The sequence below is a fragment of the Pectinophora gossypiella genome, chromosome 9 (assembly GCF_024362695.1).
Source record: "Pectinophora gossypiella chromosome 9, ilPecGoss1.1, whole genome shotgun sequence".
NCBI classification, from domain to species: Eukaryota; Metazoa; Arthropoda; class Insecta; order Lepidoptera; family Gelechiidae; genus Pectinophora; species Pectinophora gossypiella.
In genome coordinates, this window is record NC_065412.1 from 5,133,415 (window position 1) to 5,157,527 (window position 24,113).

General features: G+C 38.7%; 3 protein-coding genes across 17 annotated transcripts in view; 2 read left to right on the plus strand and 1 right to left on the minus strand.

Annotated features, from left to right (window-relative positions):
- The window catches only part of LOC126369860 (V-type proton ATPase 116 kDa subunit a 1), a 27,171-nt gene extending 14,051 nt beyond the window's left edge, over nucleotides 1–13,120 (plus strand). For 6 of the 7 annotated variants that reach the window (XM_050014442.1, XM_050014444.1, XM_050014440.1 and 3 more), the window contains exons 3-15: nucleotides 6,477–6,653; nucleotides 7,130–7,290; nucleotides 7,734–7,914; nucleotides 8,388–8,564; nucleotides 8,916–9,128; nucleotides 9,482–9,632; nucleotides 9,798–10,171; nucleotides 10,279–10,388; nucleotides 10,643–10,770; nucleotides 11,108–11,343; nucleotides 11,689–11,929; nucleotides 12,417–12,588; nucleotides 12,898–13,120. In XM_050014442.1, coding sequence (XP_049870399.1) covers nucleotides 6,477–6,653; nucleotides 7,130–7,290; nucleotides 7,734–7,914; nucleotides 8,388–8,564; nucleotides 8,916–9,128; nucleotides 9,482–9,632; nucleotides 9,798–10,171; nucleotides 10,279–10,388; nucleotides 10,643–10,770; nucleotides 11,108–11,343; nucleotides 11,689–11,929; nucleotides 12,417–12,588; nucleotides 12,898–12,997 — 2,421 coding nt within the window. In that variant the 3' untranslated portion in view covers nucleotides 12,998–13,120. The remainder of the gene's footprint in view (nucleotides 1–6,476; nucleotides 6,654–7,129; nucleotides 7,291–7,733; nucleotides 7,915–8,387; nucleotides 8,565–8,915; nucleotides 9,129–9,481; nucleotides 9,633–9,797; nucleotides 10,172–10,278; nucleotides 10,389–10,642; nucleotides 10,771–11,107; nucleotides 11,344–11,688; nucleotides 11,930–12,416; nucleotides 12,589–12,897) is intronic. The other variant, XM_050014447.1, reaches the window with a different exon arrangement.
- On the minus strand, nucleotides 13,106–19,952 carry LOC126369854 (tetratricopeptide repeat protein 21B-like). The gene is made up of 13 exons (XM_050014426.1): nucleotides 19,721–19,952; nucleotides 19,330–19,436; nucleotides 17,146–19,219; nucleotides 16,780–17,065; nucleotides 16,405–16,598; nucleotides 15,910–16,302; nucleotides 15,735–15,839; nucleotides 15,394–15,565; nucleotides 15,020–15,200; nucleotides 14,440–14,643; nucleotides 14,102–14,200; nucleotides 13,811–13,929; nucleotides 13,106–13,552 (listed from the first exon to the last, which is right to left on the minus strand). The coding sequence occupies exons 3-13, from the start codon at nucleotides 19,078–19,080 to the stop codon at nucleotides 13,314–13,316; spliced, it is 3,927 nt and encodes a 1,308-aa protein (XP_049870383.1). The 5' UTR covers nucleotides 19,081–19,219; nucleotides 19,330–19,436; nucleotides 19,721–19,952; the 3' UTR covers nucleotides 13,106–13,313.
- Nucleotides 19,953–21,256: 1,304 nt separating this feature from the next.
- The window catches only part of LOC126369855 (uncharacterized), a 117,758-nt gene continuing 114,901 nt past the window's right edge, over nucleotides 21,257–24,113 (plus strand). For 8 of the 9 annotated variants that reach the window (XM_050014427.1, XM_050014434.1, XM_050014431.1 and 5 more), the window contains exons 1-2: nucleotides 21,260–21,453; nucleotides 21,765–21,976. In XM_050014427.1, the coding sequence (XP_049870384.1) occupies nucleotides 21,872–21,976 (105 nt within the window). In that variant the 5' untranslated portion in view covers nucleotides 21,260–21,453; nucleotides 21,765–21,871. Of the gene's footprint in view, nucleotides 21,454–21,764; nucleotides 21,977–24,113 lie in introns of all 9 variants that reach the window. The other variant, XR_007566773.1, reaches the window with a different exon arrangement.

The window sequence follows — 24,113 nt, forward strand, 5'->3', positions numbered from 1 at the left end:
AATTACCATCAGAGACAAAGTTGTTATTAGCGACGAAGCGACTAAGGGTAAGAATTCTCTAATAGTCATCCGGTTCTAGTGTTAAAAATCTCCAGTAGGTAATGATTCGATGTATTTCGCACTAGTAAACATAGCTGTGGACGGACGCAGCGAGTAGGTAAATTAGAAGTGTATTGGAACACCGGATGTCCTGGAAATAATACCACGAAGCTCCAGGAAAAAATAAACTAACATATAAATTCAGGATGTTTAAGAACCTTGATTAGTTGGCCCACGCATTCACGCACCCATTGAATAATAATGCATGCTACGTCAATAGAAAACGAAGACTTAAAAATATTTACCGAAATTCAATAGCCAAACTAGGGTAATCACATAGTATTTTTTTGATATGTCCCCACCGGGATTCGAACAACGGAGGCCGTGAAATAGTCCGTCTCGCCCAGTATTTATTTAAATAACCATGTAATTGTTACATAAACTATTTCAGGGGCCTTTGGCGTCTCAATAACAACCCTGGCACAGGGGTTGATGAGGTTGGTCATTGATCTCACAACCCACACGAGAGAAGATTTACGTAACAACTGTCTTGTATTATCTTTATGAATACTTTACATATACAAAGAAAAGCAAATTTAACCTTTTGTTACTTTCAAAAATAATTGAGATAATATCCACTGTTTAAGGCAAAAAATCTAATGCGGTTAGAATTTACACCTTATATTACGTTTATCCAGCGTTTTAAGGTTAATTAGTAAGACAACTGAACATTGTGTATGTGTGTGTCAAAGTGGAATATCGAATTACTAATACTGAAGCTGTTGATGAGTTTGTGGTGAATAAAGGCTATAGAAATGTAGGAAAATGAGGTCGCTTGTTTTACTATGGATGCGACAGATTTATATCATCGATGTAAATTAGTTCAACGGGGTCCCCAGCCAAAGAATATAAGCGCTTATTACACTATGTCGCGGGCTAGGGATACCTACAATAAAATCACAGTCACTCAATTTCCCTAACTGCGTCATTCGTTATTCCATTGTTTTTACCTTAGTTATTATACAGTGTGTTAGTGACATCGTAACGAAAACTTTAAGGGATGATTCAGACCTTGATTCTGAGTTAATATCAAGTGGCAGTTTCCGTCGCTAAAATATGGTAAATAACGGGGTGAAAGTGACATTCTTATGAATACTCTGGGGGATGAGTCAGCCTATTATTCTGAGTTAAAATCATGTAGAATTTTTCATCGCAAAAGTTTAGAATTGAAAATAATTTAACTAAAAAACACAAAAAGTCCACTTAAAATCATGGTCTGAATCATCCCCCTCAGTATTCGTTACGATTTCACTAACACCCTGTATGATATTTTTATTAAATGTGGAGGAATCAAAAGAAGTGTATCAGGATAGAAGCTAATGGAATTCCATATTTATGTTCCATATTTATGTTCCATATATATGCATATTATTTAATTCAATAATATTGCAGTATGAATAGGTACCTACTTATATTTCTCACAAACATAACTATACATACCTAATAATACAAAGTATTGACCAACGAATATCCTACAGGTCTGGTTGGCAGACCGTCTAGCAATCTAGCATAGTTTACATAACAAACAAGCTGTCAAAGAAGGCTTGTAGCCTAGGCCTCATTGCCTAGATGCGCACGCGTGTATAAACTAAACCTACGCAAAACTATTTTTTAATTTATCATAAGAAAAATATTTTCCAACAACAAGCTAAAATGACAAATAATGAAAGTGAGAGAGTTAGAAATGTTTGAAAAGAATTTGAAAAATTTAAACTGGCTTTAAAATCTGTATAATAAAAAGGAAGAAACAATCAATTTTATTGAATTACTTACAATGTAAGAATATAAATTCTGAAGTCTTTCTTTAGCATCCAAAAGACACCTACACCTTCCACCTTCACCTTCAACAGCGTTCGCAGTTTTCAAATCTTTGATTTCCGCTCCTACCATTTCTAATTAAACAACGTCATGATAAATAGACTACGCCTTGATGTTGACTACTAACACTGATAAAGGCTTCCTTCATACAAAAGACATCAACGAGATCAATGTTTTGTTCTATAATAATGTTTTTTGAGCGTAACTTTAAAACTACTAAGCTGATTTTTTATTAAACTTGCAGTATTCCGTAAGTAGAACTTTAGATACTTCGTTATTTATGAGGAAAATACTTGACACTTGAAAGTTCGTGCAGTACGATTTGTTGTTCCTGAGAAATGCGTGGACAAACATACATTTGTGTTCAGAAGCACATAATACCAGGATTGTACCAACATTATGGCATACATACATACGGGTCAAATTGATAACCTTCTATTATTGAAGTCTGTTAAAAAATCATTTCAGTAAGTTACTCATGTATTGGAAAAATGCACCTCTTCTGTGTACACATTCAAAGTATATTTATGAAACTAACTGAGCAGGTAAGATTTATGTACATTATTGTTTCAACGCATGGGTGTGCGCTATAAGTGGTCTTGATCGCGAATCAAAGGTCACTGCGCATTTTGGGGGTCGGCGAGGTAGCTATAATATAATGTCGGCTTCTAGCCACGCCGCCTCTCTTACATACATATTATATTAAAGGTTATTTTACATTGCACGGTTTATCGGGTGTATTAAGAACGCAGGGACCCGATTTAGTCACACTGAAATATACTATGAGAGGTATTAAGTGGGTATTATCGTATTATATTGTAGACAATATATCTATAGGGTGTTTTATTTTATTTTATTTTTATTTTTTTATTAGGTTTGCCAACAGACAAAAACATGGGACGTGTTAGGGACATCGTAACGAATACTGAGGATGATGATTTGTTCTCACTAGTTCGATTCATTAGTTCGATCGTCGAACTAGTGAGAATGTTTGTTCTCACTAGTTCGATCATTGTACAATAGGTACATAGAATAAAAGATAAAAGCTGATACTGGGGATGATTCAGACCATTATTCTGAGTTGATATAAAGTGGAAACGTTGATATAAAGTCACTAACACCTGTATACTATTAGACACACTTTTATACAACATCAAAACATAAGTTCCAATTGGGCTAGTCAGAGGTCTATCACAAGAAGAACTGAGTACACACGCTTTACCGAGCTCTCTGTTAGACCAACGTGCTGCTGAGCCGTATCGGCGTTTATTATGGTCGAGGCTGTGCTCGTGAAAAATTAATAAGTACTTTCATTCAAAACAAAAATGAAAAATTATATTATAAGTGATCCCACAATAGCCTAACTAGACTAACTACGAAGCAAAAAGCAATGTATGAAATTTTTCTAATCGTGCTAACAAGCTTCTTGTCTGACGAGGCTTGTCTGTTCCATAAGGATAACCTGCCCAAGTTTTGTATGTTTTTCCTGTCTGCGGGATTTAGTAATTGTTCTCGAATTCGTCAGTCGGGTCCGTAGCGGTCGACCCCGACCGGGTAAGGTTACCACCGCCCGAACCGGTTGCCAATGTCTTCGCCCGCCTACGATTTACAACCATTTCACAACTCGCTAGTCAAACAACTGGCGAATGTTATTCTGTCATTTTGTATTCTTTCCCCTGTGAAAGTCAATGAGGCACACGATGTTCGTTTGAAGATTGTGTTATACGTATCTAGAGAATAAGTATTACTTAATTCTAGTCATATTTTCAAACATTTTTCTCGCAGCTGCACAGGACAATACAGCAGTCGCTTACTTAACACCTGAATCATTATTTACCTTTATTCCTTGAGAAAGAACTCGGGCAATGCTTTCGGCCATAGCTTTGTAGTTTTGGTTTTCTTGCATTTGTAATTCTTAGTCTGACACTCAAGCTGTATGATGTACCTACTATAGATCTACCACCACACCATCTTTATTTTTATTAAAAAAATAAATAATCTTTTTTAACTTAAGTTGTGTACCCAACTGTAGTGTTTGCAAGCTTCTCAACATAAGAAACTTTGTCTCAATACTAGCAAAGTCGTAAGTTGTATCATGTACCCACTTTAGAACCCTGTCGCACTATCATATTTGACATTTAATGAGACTTACGGTTTCATTTGTCAACAAAGTTGATATGACATGATTTCAAAGTGTATCATATTAGTACTCGTGACCGTACACAGAAGTACTACTAGATACAAGTTGAAATCACCTTGCGACGTCAATGTAAGAGCATCCCACTTATCTCGAGTCGGGCAATTTATTCACGTGTTGTAACCGTGAAGTCGTTCCGCCTACCGGGGTGCCCAGCGGATATGGTCGTTGAATTAAAACATCACATGTATAGGTATTGCAAGGTGAAAACCGTGAACTTATTAATGGTTAACATCTCTAACGTGACCGGATTTGAACTGTACTTATTAATATGTAGATATTATGGTGAAGCTTTAAAAAAGTCGTAAACTAATTTGTCATTTCGACGCTGCCACGTTTAGTAGATGTTGTATTGTAATCATAGATTAAAATCATCATTAACAGGGGGGTTAAAAAAGGCCACATCAAAGCAATTCATCTACAAAAGCAATATTGCTAGTTAACATTTGTTTGCATTGCGCACTTACTTTTATATGCGCAACTGTCAAATTGCAATATTACTTTTTTAGATGAATTGTTTCGATGTGGCCTTTCCTAGTCAACTTCTAAGTACCTACCTACGACGGCCTCCGTGGCCCAATGGTTTGAGAGTTGGGCTCACGATCCGGAGGTCCCGGGTTCAAATCCCGTTGGGGACATAATATATCACAAAAATCACTTTGTGATCCTTAGTTTGGTTAGGGCAGGTTGATCACCTGATTGTCCGAAAGGAAGATGATCCGTGCTTCGAAAGGCATGTTAAACTGTTGGTCCCGGTTACTACTTACTGATGTAAGTAAGTAGGCGTTACATGAGCCATGTCAAGGGCCTTTGGCGGCTCAATAGTAACATTGACACCAGTGTTGATGGGGTTGGTAATCCACCTCACAATAAAAGAAGAGTACCTACGAAATTATTTATTGAAATATCAAAGTTGCGATTTGTAATGAGTATTAAACACTTATTGAAAAATGTGTCATGCAGGGCTAACACGCGCAACGTGATAAAATTATCGATCGATTCAATAAATTTTGTCGAAATCGATAAGTTTATTTTTTCCCTAAAATGTGTGACATAACTTATTTGGATTCACACATTAGCACCAATCGACAAAACGACATCATTAATGAAAAGTTATTAGTATTACAAGTTAAGCTTATAGCACATGATGTCACTCATATAAATTCCCGACAACATCTCCTTTTATTCTCTCGCATTATGACTATAATGTGACATTCCTGCCACCCGACTGCATGGAGATAAGGATCACAGAATGGAATATATTAAAAACCACTCGCTCCTCAGAAACATCCATAATATCAATAAAAGTCGGCAATAAACTTGTTTTCCTTAATTAAGTTATAAATGTCGAGTTGATAAGAAACTGTAAAATTGCTGTTATTGTTTCTGAAATATTCCATCGTCATTTTAGAGACTACTTCGGAGACTTAGAATCACGCAAACACAAGACACTTAGTCTGATTTTTTGGATTAACACAATCCGGATTTCTTATAAGAAACGAATGCATAATACGGTATGTAAGGAAACAATAAGTTACGCTAATTCTAAAACCATTTCGAGATTTCGTCTTAATTAGCCTCATTTCTCTAGTTTTAGGTCTCAAATCAGTCGGATGGTGTTTATTTTAGCAAAAATCATTTGTATATTTACATTTGACCCTAATGTGATAAAATTTAATACGATCTGTGTTCAGCACTAGGGTAAAGTGTTCTAAGAGTGTGCGGTTAACAAACTTAATTAAGTAAATAACTCCGATAATGACCATCACTAACCCTCATCATATTTATTAGAAGCATAAAGTGTACAAACTTAATTAAAGAAATGAATAAAAAGGATAATCTTGTTCGTCATTGGAAAGCATTCGACATTCTGGTTAAAGCAGAATTGTTACCACTATTCAAAACATTTACCACATCGACTTTTGTATTATTTGTTCTGTAATCTAAAGACACAAAAACTAGGAGTTTACGAGTATATCCATCATGATCTTGTCTCCATTTGCCAATTTTTATCCAACGCTTATTTTATTTAGCTCATCTGAACCTTTTTAGGTTTGCTGAGTATAAGGCCTCCTCATCATCATCCCCCTAGCATTATCCCGTTTCTTACAGGGTCCGCTTACGTAACCTGAAGATCTTTCAGGTCCGGTTTTTTACAGAAGCGACTGCCTGTCTGATCTTCCAACCCGCGAAGGGAAAATCAGCCCAATACAGGTTAGGTCACATACCTCCGAAAATGCATTTCTTGGTCCTGCCATGACCTCTTTTACGCGGTCTATCTTGAAATCCTCATCACACCGCAAGACCTTTTACCGGATTTACCTAGCAATCCAACGCTAACCAATTTTCTTTTCATTTCCAGCTGAATCCAGACGTGAACGCCTTCCAGCGCAAATTCGTCAATGAGGTCCGCCGGTGCGACGAGATGGAGCGCAAGCTGCGCTACATCGAGGCAGAGGTCCATAAGGACTCGGTGCACTTGCCTGAACTACAGGAGCCCCCGAGAGCGCCCAACCCCAGGGAGATCATCGACCTTGAGGTAACCATTCATACTTCATTTGCTTACTCTACTTGTATTAGTAAGTACCAAGTACTGGTACTAGTGTGTAGTAGGGTGTGAGTACCGACATGACTGACAGAAATGAATGGTAGAGGAATACATGTTGTGCCGAGCCCACCTAAAGTGGGATAAGGACAGGATGATGATGAATCATTACTAATAAGTAGGGCTTATATTTTTAATAAGCCCCATGGGTTCGGGTATTAGGTCCGCTGACCTTAAATTGAGAAATCCTGAGCCAAAAGATCCGTGTGAAATTATTTAGTTCGCTCTGGCAGAAGTTCAATCGCCAAGATACCTAGTTTTTCTAGTTAGTGAGCAATGTACAATTGTACATGTTTAACGACAACTTGTTATCGAAATTACCATTGTATCCAAAGATACAATATCCGCTTAAACTAAAACATTTCAGTAAGCGATATTGACTGACCAGCTTTGATTATGTTCCCCAACAGGCGCACTTGGAAAAGACAGAGAATGAGATTCTGGAGCTGTCACACAACGCCGTCAACTTGAAACAGAACTACCTGGAGTTGACTGAGCTGAAGCATGTGCTGGAGAAGACAGAGGCCTTCTTCGTTGCGCAAGAGGAGTTCGGCATGGACTCCTTGACCAAGTAAGAATTATATATCTGGCAGATAGTATGCAGTGTTTATCAGACACGTAACCGACAGATAAGTGAATGACTGATTGACAGAGTGAAAGACAGGTGAATGACCTAACTCCCCAACACTGGTCAAATTATTGAGCCACTAAAGGCACATGACATGGTTCCCGTGACAACTACGTACTTAAGTAAATAGAAGCCAGCACCAACGGCTTACATTATTTAAATTCTGCAAGCGGAAGACACCATTGCCTTCTAATTGTCTTAATTTTCGGACAGCCTGTAATGTCCTACTTAAAGAATAGTCTCAATAAAGCACAAAGTAATTTTGACAATGTCCCCTTCAGGGGTCAAGCCGAACACTCTGCCCATTGAACTATAGAAGCTTCTAGATAGGCAGGCAGTACCGGCAAGAAGTGAAGATGACCCTAAGTATCTCATGTATTTCCCAGATCCCTGATATCGGACGAAACCGGTCAGCAGGCGGCAACGCGCGGCCGCCTTGGATTCGTGGCTGGCGTAGTGCAGCGCGAGCGCGTGCCCGCCTTCGAGCGCATGCTCTGGCGCATATCGCGCGGCAACGTTTTCCTGCGCCGCGCTGAACTTGACAAGCCGCTGGAGGATCCTAGCACTGTGAGTTTGTTTTCATTTTTATTATTAGTTACTCGTTCGTCATCCGCGTGGATTTAGGTATCGCTGTGAGTTACTTTTCCGATGGTAAATTACAAAAGATATGAAATGTCATCGACAAGATGAGGTAGTAGTAAGTCTGTAGATATAGAATGCTTTAAAAAGAATGACTATCATGATTTATGTCACATTTCTGTTTGTGCATTTAAGAACCTATTCATGAGTAACACTTGGTACCAACTCCACGATATTACAAAAGATCGTGAAAGAAATATAATAGTGAGATGTCGTATTATATCCTATTGCCCAAAGGTTGCCTGGAATGAATTGCTACCTTACCAATCAATAAGCTTCCTTTTGTACCATCAGTAAAATTGTCATTTTTGTGTTGTATCTTCCTTGTGGGTAATAAAATATTTAGTATTTTGTTATTAACCTGTCCAAGGTCAACTTTACATTGATGACTTCTTCAACAGGGTAACGAAATCTACAAGACAGTGTTCGTCGCGTTCTTCCAAGGTGAGCAGCTGAAGTCTCGCATCAAGAAGGTGTGCACCGGATTCCACGCGTCCTTGTACCCATGTCCGCCTTCCAACGTCGAGCGACAGGACATGGTCAAAGGCGTCCGCACCAGACTAGAGGATCTTAACATGGTACGTTTCATTGGGAGTCTAAAATTATTGATGCGGAATCAATTAGCGTGATCAGACACTACAATGTAGGATGGATGTAAATTACGTATTTACACATGTAAGCAATGCAAATACGTAATTTATATCCCTACGTTGACGTAATACCTCGCTAGTATGCATCTCCCTTGACTGACACGAGAGGTCTAGTTGTGTTGTAGAATGTCATACATTTCTTACAGGTGCTAAGGCTTGTTACACTCGACCAATTTCTTAGAAGCTTGCTGAGGCCATCTTTACAAATGCACTATAAAAATATATATATATATTATATTTGTATCAGTAAAGCGTCTGACCGGATCATTATACTTATAGGTGTTGAACCAAACCCGCGACCACAGACAGCGAGTGCTGGTAAGTGTGGCCAAGGAGCTACCGAGCTGGTCGATCATGGTACGCAAGATGAAGGCAATCTACCATACGCTCAATCTGTTCAACATGGACGTCACTAAGAAGTGCCTCATCGGAGAGTGCTGGGTGCCCGTAGCTGACCTGCCCAACGTACAGAAGGCTCTTGCTGATGGATCTGTAAGTTTCCCATAATATTTCACTCTGATTTCATTCGATCCTACTTGTCTACGTTCTTTTGTCAAACGGACATTACTCTAAACTGTAAACTTTTCTATTTTGATAAAAACAAAATAGAGAAGCGATCTAAGATTTTCAAAACAATATTACGCTGACATGTAGCGACATGTGCCGAAATCAGTTCCATAAGAAGCCCTGACTCTTCGTCCGCTCGAATTTAGCTCAAAATTTGAGTTCCAAGAAAATTGTATAACTGTTCAAAGATCTTTGTGAAACGTTGACAAAACTTGAATTCATAACACATGCCTGGTTTTGACTAGAGTCGAGTTTTTAACGTTTGAAAACATTTGTAGAACGCATGCGGCAGTTCGATTCCCTCGTTCCTGAACTGCATCGAGACGGACGAGGAGCCGCCGACGTTCAACCGTACCAACCGCTTCACGCGCGGCTTCCAGAACCTCATCGACGCTTACGGTGTCGCCTCCTACCGCGAATGTAACCCTGGTGAGTTGGCTGCATTAACAAGTTTCCGAAGGTTCAATGTTTATTATCACACATCTTATGATCAAAACTTGACATCCTAGATTGTCAGACCGTGTTAAGTTTCTGGCATAAACGAAGAAATGGCCAATATTACGCAATAAATAATAATGAAATTTCTCTTTTCAGCCTTGTACACAATCATAACGTTCCCGTTCTTATTCGCGGTGATGTTCGGCGACTTCGGCCACGGCGCTATTATGATGTTGTTCGGCGCATGGATGGTATGCAAGGAGGTCTCACTCTCCGCCAAGAAATCCAACAATGAAATCTGGAACATCTTCTTCGCCGGTCGCTACATCATTCTTCTCATGGGATGCTTCTCCATGTATACTGGATTAGTGTACAATGACTTGTTCTCCAAGTCCATGAATATATTCGGCTCGTCGTGGCGCATTCCGTACGACAACAAGACGATGCACAATTATCAATCACTCACTTTGGACCCAAAAGATGCGTATATGGGAGAGCCTTACTTTATCGGCATTGATCCTATTTGGCAGGTACGTCTGGTTTTTTTTGACATATTATTATTTATATTGACTTTTGGGTTATCAGAAACTTGTAGTTGTTCTTAGACTGTCCTACCATGACTGAATTGAACTTTCAGACTGCCGACAACAAAATCATCTTCCTGAACTCGTACAAAATGAAACTGTCCATCATCTTCGGTGTCGTGCACATGATCTTCGGTGTCTGCATGAGTGTCGTCAACTACAAGTAATAATTATACTTTAATTTTAGTCTTTTCCTGCTGTCGTGTTGTGTTGTAAATCGATGACCGACCACGCTAACGCTGGTGTCAGGATTATTATTGAACCACGAGAGGCCCCTGGTTCTTATAAAATTCTACGATGGTAACACTACGATTCATGACGTTATGATTCATGACGTCAGCTGTTCCCATGCCATGTTTTCACTCCCCATCAATAGATATCCTAGTTCCTATTTTTAATATAACTGTATTTATTCAGCTTCTTTAAGCGCCGCTACTCGATCTTCCTGGAGTTCCTGCCACAAGTGGTGTTCCTTTGCCTGCTGTTCGCGTACATGGTGTTCATGATGTTCTACAAGTGGATCGTCTACAGCACTCTCAACGAGGGTGAGTTCTAATTACTATCTTTATAAGAATACGGCTTCGTCGTTATTGACGGATATAGGTGTGATATTAGGAATACTTCGACTCAAACTTGCTGTGTCTGTAAGACTATAAACAACTATAAGGAATAAAAGACATCGGTTGTTGGCTATCTGAAACGTCACAGTGGAAAGATATAGCTTCTTTTCGCAAATGCACCCTTGTATCCGTTATTTTTATGAGGGTCGTATAGCTTGTCGATACTAACAGGATACATTCGCCAAGGCCGATGCAGGTTTGCTTGTTGTCTACTTCTTTCTACTTTATTTGGTAAGAAACATCACCTTCATATTATTTACAGATGTCGCCTACAGACAAGGTTGCGCCCCGTCAGTCCTGATTCTGTTCATCAACATGATGTTGTTCTCGAGCCAAGAGCCGGAAGATGGCTGCCACGAATACATGTTCGAAGGCCAGGGCGCCATCCAACGAGCGTTTGTCCTGATCGGACTTTTGTGCATCCCTGTTATGCTGCTCGGAAAACCATTATACCTCCTCTGTGCAGCCAAGAAGAAGGCCAAAGCTAAGGTAGGCAAGGTAGGGGAGAACACTTGTTTACTTTTTGTATACTTTTCGCTAAAGCGATGCTTTGTGGCAGTTTTCTAGTTTTTGTCGATAAAGCGATGAGATATTCCAATTCCTTTGCTTGATTTACGTGGAAATTGATACGGATGGAGTGTCATGCCAGGTACAACAATTATGCAGTTTAGATTTATTTGTCCTTTTCATGGACCAAAAAAGCTTTGAAATCCACATAACACTAGTTTGACGTTTTAAGAAAATAGTGCTATCCAACGTTTTAAGAAAATAGTGCTATCCATTCTATTACTTTTTCTGCAATGCAATCTAACAGAGACTCATGAACATCAAACACCCTTTCAGCCAGAACAATCAAACGGCAGCGTTCAACAAGGCATCGAGATGCAAGACCAACAAACGGATATAAGCGAAGTCCAAGCGCCGCCCAAAGCAGAGAAATCCGGAGGCGAACATGACCACGAAGAGGAGCCGTTCAGTGAGATCATGATCCACCAGGCCATCCACACTATTGAATACGTGCTGAGTACCATCTCGCACACAGCCTCATACCTCCGACTGTGGGCTTTGTCACTTGCCCACGCAGGTTTGTAATTTTTGCCTTATTCGTCTAACATAACATCATGCCTGAATCCCTAAAGGGATAGGCAGCACTCTTCGCCGAAAGACCTACGTAGAGGCGAGCTTATTGCCATTAACCGGGCACAAATCCTGGAAACCACGTGACGTCATTATTTGTCTATGTTCCAAACGTGAATTCAGTGGTTTAGAGTCCGAGCCGGGATTCGAACCAGTGACAGTAGCTGGAAGCCAGCTGGAAGTTGGCGCAAGATTTATTCAGCCTACTCAAATAATAAGGAAATGAAATTGTTTATGAGAACATGAAAAGGATGTTTTTTGAAATGATCATTAATGGTGGTGGACGTCCTGAAATAAAAGGGCCTCACACAGCACAAGCATATCACGATTTGTAGTTACTTTACAGTACAGTTTTTCTCTTCTTCCACGTCAGTGTAAGATCGACGACCTTAGGGAAACAGTACAGAAGTTGATATTCTTGTTATTTCTTGCAGAGTTATCGGAGGTATTATGGAACATGGTGTTGGCGATGGGTCTGAAAGACACAGGCTACGTGGGCGCTATCAAGCTCTACGTGGTTTTCTGCTTCTGGGCGCTCTTCACGCTCGCCATCCTCGTCATGATGGAGGGGCTCTCGGCCTTCCTCCACACCCTGCGTTTGCATTGGTGAGTTGTTTAATTTATGAAGCTATCATGTCAAGTGGAATTTCCTGTCGGAAAATGCATGAATTTTACTGTCTTTTCTAATTGTCAGTTCCATACTATTGCCACGGAAAATTCCACTTGATATTAACTCAGAATAATGGTCTATTACTGAATGATGCCGGAGAATTTGTCAGATGAAAACTACTGCCTTGGTTTAACTTCCATATTAATTGTATGAGATCTATTAAAATCTTTACTCTACTTGTTGCCTGTCTTCAGACCTTTACAAAAGAGCTTGCCTTTTTAAAACTCGTATTTATTTTCTTCCAGGGTGGAGTTCATGAGCAAATTTTACTCGGGTCTGGGATACATCTTCCAGCCGTTCTGTTTCAAGACTATTCTCGAAGCAGAAGATAACGCCGACGAATAAAACATTCCTTCAATTAAACGTAGAGTAGATCACAGCAGTATTTGTGTATATTATTCCCTCCGCGAAAGGAGATGAAAGGGCTCAAAATGTTCAAATAAGAGAAATATATTTATGCATGTTTCATTTGATCGTTTTATTGTGCGTTTATCTACATACCTATGTATAACTGAAATTCTTAACATATTATGCAAAGTTAAAAACTTGGCGCAAAGACGAAGTTTGTACTATGTCCATCATTTTTGAGACATCTCTGCTCCGGCTTCAGCCAATCCCTTCTCTTTTCCTTCTTTATTTTCTGTAGTTACTTAAGTGCTTTTTATGTCCTCAAGTTAGTTTTAGCCTTTTCCATGATCTCCTTTCTGATTTTCGGATAGTCAGGATGAGATTTCAGAATATGTCTGCATACAACGATACACTCTGGGTACTTCTTCAGCTTGAGATAGGAGTGTGCCAATTTGTAGCCGACAGCTAGATCGCTCTTGCCGGAATGGTTCCAAGCGTTGTCGAAGTTGTGCGCTGCACCTTTGTAGTTCTGTTCTTTCTCAGCCAAATACCCTAGAAAATGAAGTAAACTCCAATATTTTCAAAGAATAAGCGATGTTGTTCAACTCACAATATCTCAGTAAACAATTTTCGGATTACAAGTAAGTAGGTAGATCATATTACGTATAATCTGATATACCACATAATACTTATAGTTACAAGTGCTCAACTACTTAAAAGTTAAGAATTTAATACCCCTTTGTGTGCACTGAACGTAGGAAAATTAATCTACTGTGCAATATCAAATCTCTTGATAACAATCTACTTTACCTAAGTACTGATAAGCCGTGGCGCAGGAGTTGTTATGATTCAATATTTTGGTCAGAATTTCCCTCGCGACGTCCACTCGCCCGGAATTCACTTGATTATCGGCTATTTCCAGCCAGCATCTGAAATAATTTTAAGAACAGCGGTAAGTTCTGGCAAATCACTCTCGAAGTATTGCTAATATACTTTTCATTTTGAACGAAAGAAATTGGAGAATATAGTCGCTTTCGTCGCACTTTTCTATTCCCATATAAAAAGAAGAAAGACAGGAAAACAACTATATCCATTACACACCTCTCCAAACCGTCTGCTTTTTCTGGTGTCCATTGTATCGAAGAAATGGTCCTCTTCAAAATGTTCTTCGCTCTTGTCGGCTGTTTAATAATGTTGTATCTAAAATTAAAACAATCTTCACTTGATTATCCTGTATACTTTTTGGAGGGTGCAATGTTATTTGCAGGCAATATCAGTTTTGATTAGGTTACGAGATAAATAATAAAGTTCCTTTGACATGAACATGTTTCAGGTACCGGGATCATATACTAATCCAGCTAACAATACTAAAAATCTCACCGTAATATATTCGCGAAAATTTTTGTTTCAAAGCGATACTAATGTCGGCAAACACTCACGCGGTAGCAATAGCCAGGATCAGATACGGATCATCCTGGTAAGTGTCTTCCGTTGCTAGGGGCAACAGATCCTGCAGCACACGTTCCGCTTGAGATTTTTGCCTCGTTGCGAGTTGCAGGATAGCTTGCAACGGCTTGCGTTCAGCTGGGGCCACTTCTGCTAGCAGCTTCTCTGCTGTGCGTAGAGCTAGCATTTGCGTGTCCCTGGAAAACGGTAAATCATTGTATTGCATACTGATGGACGATTTAATTATTCAACCAGAAAACGAATTCTGCTAAAGTCTCTTTTGAGAACTTGTAGCATCCACAGATGGTTTTTGCTGAAACACAGACAAAGGGGAGAGTCTAAACCAATAAAACCTCTATTTAGAAATGTTATAGAAACAGAGAGATAAACGCTAAAAGAGAGAAGCAGGGAAGCCTTACGTCACGCTAGCCGACGGAGTCATAATTCTGAATTAGAAATGACGCAGGCTGGTAGACCGCTTCTATAGTTGAAGTGATAACATTTGAGGTGCCCTTTTGAGGAAAATCAGGGAACATCGTAAAAAATATTTAATATTGAAACAATACCACTTACGACTCATCCGCTATAGCATCACCGGGGTTATTCGGCGCATGTTGAGACAGGCACAGGAGCACCATTCGTCTCGCGGCGCTCTGCCCCCAACGCGGCGACCTTCTAGCGTGGTTCAACTGTCGGAGAGCCGCGTTGTTCTTACAACTATACATTGAGCATAATCCTGCGCAGTATAGGTAACCTGGAGAAAAAGTTTACCGTTGAAATTTTGTTGATCTCCATGACTTGCATGATACATTTATAATTTGTAGAACTAAACCGCCTACAAAGATAGTTTCACGGATTCCGAGGGAGTTTAGAAATCTTTTAGAAATTATATGTATAACTTAAAATAAAATTAAGACAGTGTGTACTGGAAGATTATAGGGTTATACCTGGGTCTTCTTGTTCCCCTAAGGCTACTTTAGCGGCCTCTAGAGCCTGTTCTGCTTCACTGAGCTTCCCTCGTCGCCACTGTACCTCTATAAGCTGTGCTAGTGCCTCCCAACTCGTAGGCTTCACTGATAGAATTTGTGCTAAGTGGCGCTGAGCGGTTTCCAAATCCACCTGCACAAGACATTAGGTAATTAATACTATGGATGGGGGTTAGCAAATAACTTTATGACCATTTCCAGTTCTACTTTGACGTTAAAGGTAGTTGAACCACTAAGAGTTTTGTTAAAATCAAGCAAATTATCATAGAGCTCTTTTTGAAATAAAATCTGTGAAAACTTACTTTGCGGAATGCCAAATCAGCCATCATAACAGCAGCAGATTCGTTGTTGGGGTCTGTGTTTAACAGAATAGCGCACGTTTGTTCACACTTCTCGGCGTTGTTAATCTGGGGAAAAGAAAAATATGAGCTACGACACACTGAATACAAAAAAGTCCTTATAAGTATTGAAACCTACCTGGGCATAAAGTTTAGCCAAAGCTAATAGAGTATCGGGATCTCTAGGCGAATGTATCAACGCTTCTGAATACAAATTAGCAGCGACTGCCGGTTCCTTGTTACTCTTCACCTTAGCCAACGCACACAATATCACAGACAACTGATGTTTCTCTTCTTGCAGGTCACCTCTAGAATCTATTTCTATCCGTTTCACTATAGCTGTTTGGGTATCTTTAGCTTCAGTCAGGATCAGATGCGTGTTGCCTGCAGTAGGGTTCTTTAGTTCCCTACTCCTTGCTTGTAAGAGTAGCAACTTTACACGACGCTTAAAAGTGTTGATATCCTTTTCTTTATTGTATAACTGGTTTAGTTCGGATGATATTGTCGAGTCCACTTTATCGTATTGTTTTAACTGAAATGTTTAAATAGAAAGTATTCAACAAACACTTTTACGGACATTCTTTGTTAACTTGTCAATATGCAAATTCTTTCCATCCTAATATGAAAGTCTTACCTTGACAAGTAGTTCAAGATATTCAAACTTGAGCTCATTATCATCCAGTAGTTTGATGGCATTTTCGTAATGTTGGCAAGCTTTATCATATTCATGCATTTTCACTAAAGCTGCTCCAAGTTTCTTTACAAGGTGGATGTCTTTTGGATTTCCTTTTAATGCTGCTTCGTACGATTCGGCTGCTTGTATAGGTTCTGAAAAGATAAATAGGAAACAAAAGGTTTTTTCAAAGCTATAAAAATTAAAAAGGTAAAGGTATTTTTTTAAATAACTACAACAAAAAGTATCCATCATCATTGGCGTTATCCATCCCATGTAGATGGTTTGTGTAGAGTCTGCGTAGAAGACAAAGTGCATAACAGTTTGGTTACTAACCATGAATAGACATATACGCATCACCCATCATAAGATGGGCATCAGCCATAGGATGATTGCCTACAATCTCCTTAAAACAAGTGGTGAACATCGTCCTGTCCTTTTTCTCCTTTAGATATATATGTGCCATCTTGCTGTGAGCCTGGAAATAGTATGGCTGCCCAGGTTTGATCTCGTTTAAGATATCAATTGCTTTGTCTATATCATCTTTCTTTAGAGCAAGGTCTGCTCGAGCGATGGCCAAACGACTTTCTTCTGATGTATAAGAAAACTCTTGAATAGCCTCCTTTAAAAGAAATTACATGCCAAATTAAGAGAGAATGTTTTCTTACTAAACGAAAAAAGGAACTAAATTATGTTTATTACCTGCATAGTTTTCCCAGCTTCAGCAAACTGTCCCAGAGAACTTTGTATCTCAATAATTTCCAAATACAAGGTGGCTTTGTCAATGATATTCAAGTCAGATTCATACAATCTGTTCATGTGACTAGAGATAGTCTTACTCGTAGCGATTTGAAGACTAGTTGTGAAACTAGACAATGCATCTTGCAGCTGGCTTACACTTTTCAAAATGACTCCATTCAGGAAGTGGTACATCGCACTATCTCTGACCTTAAAATTGTAGCTTAGACACATTTCTAGACATTGTGCTGCTTTTGTGAATGCCTGCTGTTGAATGTAGATTTGGGCTAACAAAATTTGGCTACCGGCGTGAGTGTTATCCAGTTCGCCGATTTGTTGGGTCAATCTTTGGGCGTCACTTGCATAACCAAATAAAAATTTCAGCTTCGCTAATTCGTACAATCCCATTATCAACCCTGGACAAGCTTTGCATACTGTGTCAAGAATGTTAAAGCAATTCTTGACTGATGATGTTTTTCCATCCTGAGAGTATAGCAGATATCCAACAATAACAAAGGGTTTCTTAGGTAAATGTTTCTTGTACTCCTTGTACACTTCCAACAGGAAATCTGGGTCTAAGTCTTTTATATGTGTCAAACTGAATGGATAACGGTCAGCTAAGGACAACTTTGTCTCAAAAGCATTATTAAGGTATGTTATGGCATTACTAGGATTCTTAACATTAAGCTGTGCAGATAGAAGGTATAAAATAGGAGTTTTATTTGCCCCTTGCATTTCAAACAACAACTCAACTTGCTGGGCTACTTGCTCTGTGGGACCATTCTCAGACATTTGACATATTGTGAGGCCACAAAGTGCTGCTATAGAGTTACTGTCTATTTTGCTGGCAGCTTTGAAGAAATTTAAGGCATCTTTATATTTTCCCTGTAGAATGCACTGGTATCCAACCTCACTTAAGTAGTCTACATTATTGGGATATATTTCTGAGGCATGTTGGACAAACCTGTAAACTTGCGACAGAACTGCACTGTCTCTGCCACAGATTTTAGAGAAGATTTGTGTTGTATTGTAAAACTGGTGTCCATTGTGGGTTTCATCATTTTCCAACACAGTAAAGAACTGGTTTAATTGGTCAGCAGCTTCTATATAATCTGAATTTTTACACAATGCAATAAATATTCTGACTTTGAGGGCTTCCATGTTATCAGGTTCTAAGGAAAATATCCTCTCAATTGTGTCAAGAACTGCATCCCATTTTTGCATTGCAAATTCATTTTTCAACTTTTCTATGAGAGGTATTATTTGTCCTGGGCTGCTTACTATCAATCTATCCAATGTCAAATTGGAAGCTTCATAATCCTTAGCAAAAAATTTAAATTTTGCTAGCCCCAACATTGCTTCTGCATTTCTTTCACTCTTACTTAAAGCCAGCTCTAAACAGTCCAATATAGACATCTGCATTTCTCCCATATTCATGTACATGTCATTCCAACCCTTTAAAATAATTGCATCTAAGTTGTTTGCATCTTTCCTCAGTGATTTATTTATATAATCAGAAGCCTTTTCATACTTCTCTGCAAGAGAAAGAAACAACCCAGCATAGTAGAATGAGGCAGCACTTGCTTGTTTCTTTTCTTCTTTTAATTTTGCTTCTAAGTTGTATAAAATCTCTCTGTCTGACGTGTTTGCGAGTTTGTGACCATAAATCAGAGCAATAACAGCTGCTAACTGTATTTCTCTATCAGACTGCAAAGGAGTCAACTGAGCTATACCCTTCTGTACTTGACCTTCAAAAATACTTGCTAACCCATGATAAAATAGAAATTCTACTGTCTCTGAATATAAAGTTGACACATGCTTGGAAATCTCTTTAGCTTTCCCATAATATTTTTCTCTTAAATAATAATGTACATTACATCTATGCCAAGCTATATCCATTGTCAAATTATTCGTCTTCTAGTTCAAAAACAACTTTGGTATCTTTATATTTATCAATATTTTTCTTGTAGTAGTTAGCTAGAAAGTGACATTTACAGGTCACATCTAGTTTATTTTTAGCAGCGTGATCAAACGCATGCTGAAACGAAGACAATATTAATGTAAAATTAGACTTATTAATTTACGTAAGTACAAATTAATTTAATGCTAAATAGAAGTTCAGAAAATATAAGCAGAAAACAGACAAACCTTTGCAAGAATTTTTCCAACTCCCTTTCCTTGGAATACCTCTGGGACTTTAGTGTACAGTAAAGTTATTTTCTTCCCTTGTTGTTCATAGTCTATAGCTGCAATCTCTAAGAATAACAAATAAACATATTTAAAGAAACGAGAAATACTGAGTTCAAAAATACTTATCAACGATAAATATGTCAGAGGTCATTATTGTAACACTACCACAGCTTTTAAAATTGTTAACACTGCACATCACAACGCCGGATGGTGCGGCGTAAGAAGTTTAATAATGCATAATATAAGTTAATGCACAATACAGACATTTGGCTTAGTATAGAAACAAGACTCTAATAATATTATATTAGAAAATAATTTTAGAAAAACTAAGCTAAAGAAAAGCACTCACCACCCCGCATAGAAATCAAAAACTGTTGCTTAGCAACATTGTGGACAACTTTCAGAGCTTCCGATGAGAAAGCTCGTACTTGTGCTCGAGTTATTATTCCAGACATGAGAAATTAATCTTTTACAGTGTATTATTATGCACAAGCAAACAATATGCGTTCCAACTATGTATCAAATAATCAGAATTCAGATAGTATAGGAAACACATCACTGAAACGAAACTTTTGACAAAAATTTTGACAGTTGACATTGACTATGGTTGTCCATCACGTTCCCATTCACGCAAACAGATGTTATTCTTGCAGCTCTTAAATAAAGAGGGAGAGAGAGAAATAGAAAGCTGTTTTTCCAAAAAAAAAGCAAAGTGTAGGTATTTTGTTATTGAATACGCTAATTTGTTTGTTTTCTCTAAATTTAGTATCATAAATTATACATTAAAAATTATAAATTAACATCAAATCTAACGTTGAATGGAATATAATTAAGAGAGCGCCAATTTTTGAGCTACTTCCGATTCAGTTGTATTCTATATTATTTCAATTAATCTATATTTTATATATCTAAAGGTCTAAAAATGACTTTCAAATTACTCTACATTTTTTCCAACTCATTGATAAGCTTGATAAGCACTTGATAACCTCTAAGTATCTACCGTGGCATAAAAGGTTACTAATTTCATAAGTTCTAACTAAACATCACATAAAGAAAGAAAGACAAAATACACAACACATTAAATAAGTAGGAGTATGAAAGAACCTATTTAAGGAAATCCTAATAGAGGGCTGAGTTTCTTAAATTATTATTACGTATACATTAGGCCGTATTAAACTCAACCGCAAAAGTATCTACGGGGTTTTTGACCTCATTGGGGCCCAGCTTTATAAGTTCCTTAGTGTATTCACGGCGTTTTTAGGTGCCCGGGACTAGGCGGTAGACCGGTTGTCCTTGACCGTCGTGTTTGATGATGCATCACTTCACTAAAAAAACTTGTCGGGAGTCGCTAGTCGGGACTGCGTGCGTTATGCAGCATGCTTTCGTTCGCTATCGCCTAAGGTAGGAGTACGGTTCATAACTACTTATGAACATTAGGGAGGAGGCACTTATTTAAACGTTCGCGTCTTTACCTGTAGATAACTCCATTTACCTTAGGTGTAGGCTTTTTGTGGGCGCTGAATTTGATCTAAGGCTTATCTTAGCAATGTACCTTATAAGTAGTAAGTATAGGTAGGTAGGGACCTATAATCGTGAGTTTAGCATGCTAAATTACCTATCTGTAACTACTTACATAAGCTGACGTGATTTGTACAAAATTACGCTAAGTAACATTACTCTCATTGAATAATCTGCGTACCTACTTGAAACGTGACTGAAATTAACCCAACCTCCGTTCTGTCTAGAATTCAGGAATCTAGGAACGCCTCTCGTATGGAGATAAACGGTTATGGCAAATCACGAAGTCTCATGCATCTTAAGTCCGGTCGATGTCCGGAGCTCATGAATGAATCAACAGTCAACAGCTGAGGGTGCAGTGACAACACACTAGCTCGCGCGCAACAGTTTGCGTCGCTAGTGCGCGCGCGCCGGCAGTCGAAGCGTAGTCGCAGGTCTCGCGAGTTGTGATCGAGTTCCAAGTCGCGCGCCGCGACTAAACCCGCACCATGTGATGTGAAGGACTTTATCAATTAAAACAGACATGTGTTGCTTTGTTATGGATAATTGTGAACAAAATAGTTCGTAAGTAATATTATGAAGTGTACCACGTGAAGTTTCGTAAAGTTTAGCCTAGTTTCATTTTGTTTCTAAACTGTTTGATCAGAATTGAAAAGTTTTGTTTTTCAACTTGTTGTTTGGTGTTGATGTCAAAATTTGGTTCAGAAAAAGCAATCGCTTACAAACATTTTAGAAGTTATCTTATATACAAAATTATAGATAAGCGATAGCGATGTTATTGATAATTAACTTCATAAAAAAGTTATGGTAACATATTTTTTAATTATTTATAGCTATAAATATTTACAAATAGGAATCCTGTTTTTTTTTTTCAGTTAAATTCAGTGCAGTGCATAATAAGGACGAGGAATAAACGACGGGTATGATAGTAATGATACTGTCGTGTGTTGACGTCATAAGTGCAGTGTGAGTGGGAGAGCATATGGGGCAATGCGTGTCCCGGACGCACCCGGGCTCGTACGCCTTCTCCCGGCATTACGACGCGGAGAGCGTCGCCAGCAGCGTCAGCGGGTACCGGGTTAAGAAGGTAAGAGATATAAAGCCTAACCTATAGCCTGACCTATAATTAGGGTAACAATTACTCTTGTTTATACACTTCTCATCAAAAAAATCGAAACACTTCCGTTTTCATTGTTTCTGTCCGAATTTAACACAAAAAAGAATTCATACGATGAAAAAAAATACATAAATGTATAGCTGGCAGTTTGGCCATTACAGTAATAAGCGAAAATTCTAAATTCAAAATTAGAATTTCATTTGTTTATCTTATAAACGAAATGAATCACTGTTTTGAGACAAATGTGTGTTTAGGGTTGGAGTACATTTAGCGTTTAAAAACTAAAAATTGGCGCCTATCCTTAAACTTTTTGTTTTTTATTTCAATACTGTGACTTTGGGACGTCTGAAAAAAGGTTTTTTTTCTAAAACGTATGGATACTTCGCCCACAGAAGCCGCCCAAGTTGTGGCATTGCTGGATTCTGGCCTTAGTCAGCGTGTTGTGGCTGCAAGACTGCATCTAAGCCTGTCATCTGTTCATAGAGTCTATAAACGTTATCGGGAGACTGGTTTGTTCACGCGCCGTTCAGGATCTGGCAGGAATCGGGTCACTTCTGAGCGAGATGATCGATTTATTGTAACAACTTCTTTAAGAAATCGACGCCTTAACGCTTTTCAACTGCAGCAGCGGCTTCGTGTTGTACGATGGGTGGCTGTAAGTGACTCTACAATTAGAAGAAGGTTGAAGGATCGTGGACTGGTACCGCATAAGCCAGCAAATGGGCCGAAATTAACTGCAGACCATCGAAGAGCGCGCCTTAACTTTGCACGTGAGCACCTAAATTGGTCATACCTACAGTGGAGCAAAGTTCTCTTTTCTGATGAGTGTAAAATTATGCTGTATGGTAACGACGGAAGGAACAAGGTCTACAGAAGAGACGGAGAACGCTATGCACAATGCTGCATTGAAGAAAAGGTCAGCTATGGTGGCGGTTCGTGGACGGTTTGGGGAGGAATCAGCGCCGACGGTAAGACAGAGCTTGCTTTCGTGTCTGGGCCACGTCTGCCTGCACTAAACTGTCATCGGTACGTCGAAGAGTGTCTCGAGCCTCATGTGATGCCCTATGCACATTTTATTGGCAACGGCTTCATATTCATGCACGACAATGCTAGGGCTCACACCGCGGGCGTCGTACGAGATTATCTTAACGAAGTCGATATCTCTATTATGGAATGGCCAGCAAGAAGCCCGGACATGAATCCCATTGAACATCTGTGGGATGAATTAAAGAGACGAATTCGAGCAAGAGATCCTGCCCCAGAAACACTTAGCCAGCTGCAAGATGCAATCCAAGAGGAATGGGACAATATACCACAGCATGTGATCGTGACTCTCATCCGATCGATGAAGAACCGTATGGAAGCAGTAATTAGAGCTCGGGGAGGGAATACAAGTTATTAAATAAACGTTTTTTAGCTTTTTTTTCATTTACGTGTGTTGTTTTATCCATTTCCTTTATACTCCATACGGAATAAAAATGACTCATTTAACAAAATACGAAACCTATGAAAAATTCATTTAAATTTAGAACATTAACATTAAGATTTGATAAGCTCATATTACTCACTATTAAACGACATTTAACATTTATTCCTAAATGTACACATTTTTCTGATAATTCTGACAAAACGTAAACTTGCAAGGTGTTTCGATTTTTTTGATGAGAAGTGTATATAAGTAACTTGTAATGTATTTATTGTTGTTAACTCTGTTGGTGACCATAAATAAATAATAGCAAAAGACAAAATACATCCGAGATATTTTTAAGTAGTTTGTCCGGCCAATTAGTTAATGCCATCTGCGACAAATCTACAATAAGTCACGTCAAAAAAAACCCGACATAAGTATATAACCTTCCTTCTGGTGCAGTCGGGTAAAGATAGAACGCGTTCAGCTGCTTATCTTCCTGAGGGACTTGTGTCCTTTCTAACTTGATGGACCATAAAAAGCGAAAATATAGTTGCGTGTAGTGTAGACGAACATGTTATAGGTAAAGGTAAGTACCTACCATACCGCCTTTAATATGAGATCTTATAAATATCTACCTAGGTACTAGAGAGCTAAGTCCACTGATCAAAGGAAGATAATAATAATAATAAAGTTTAT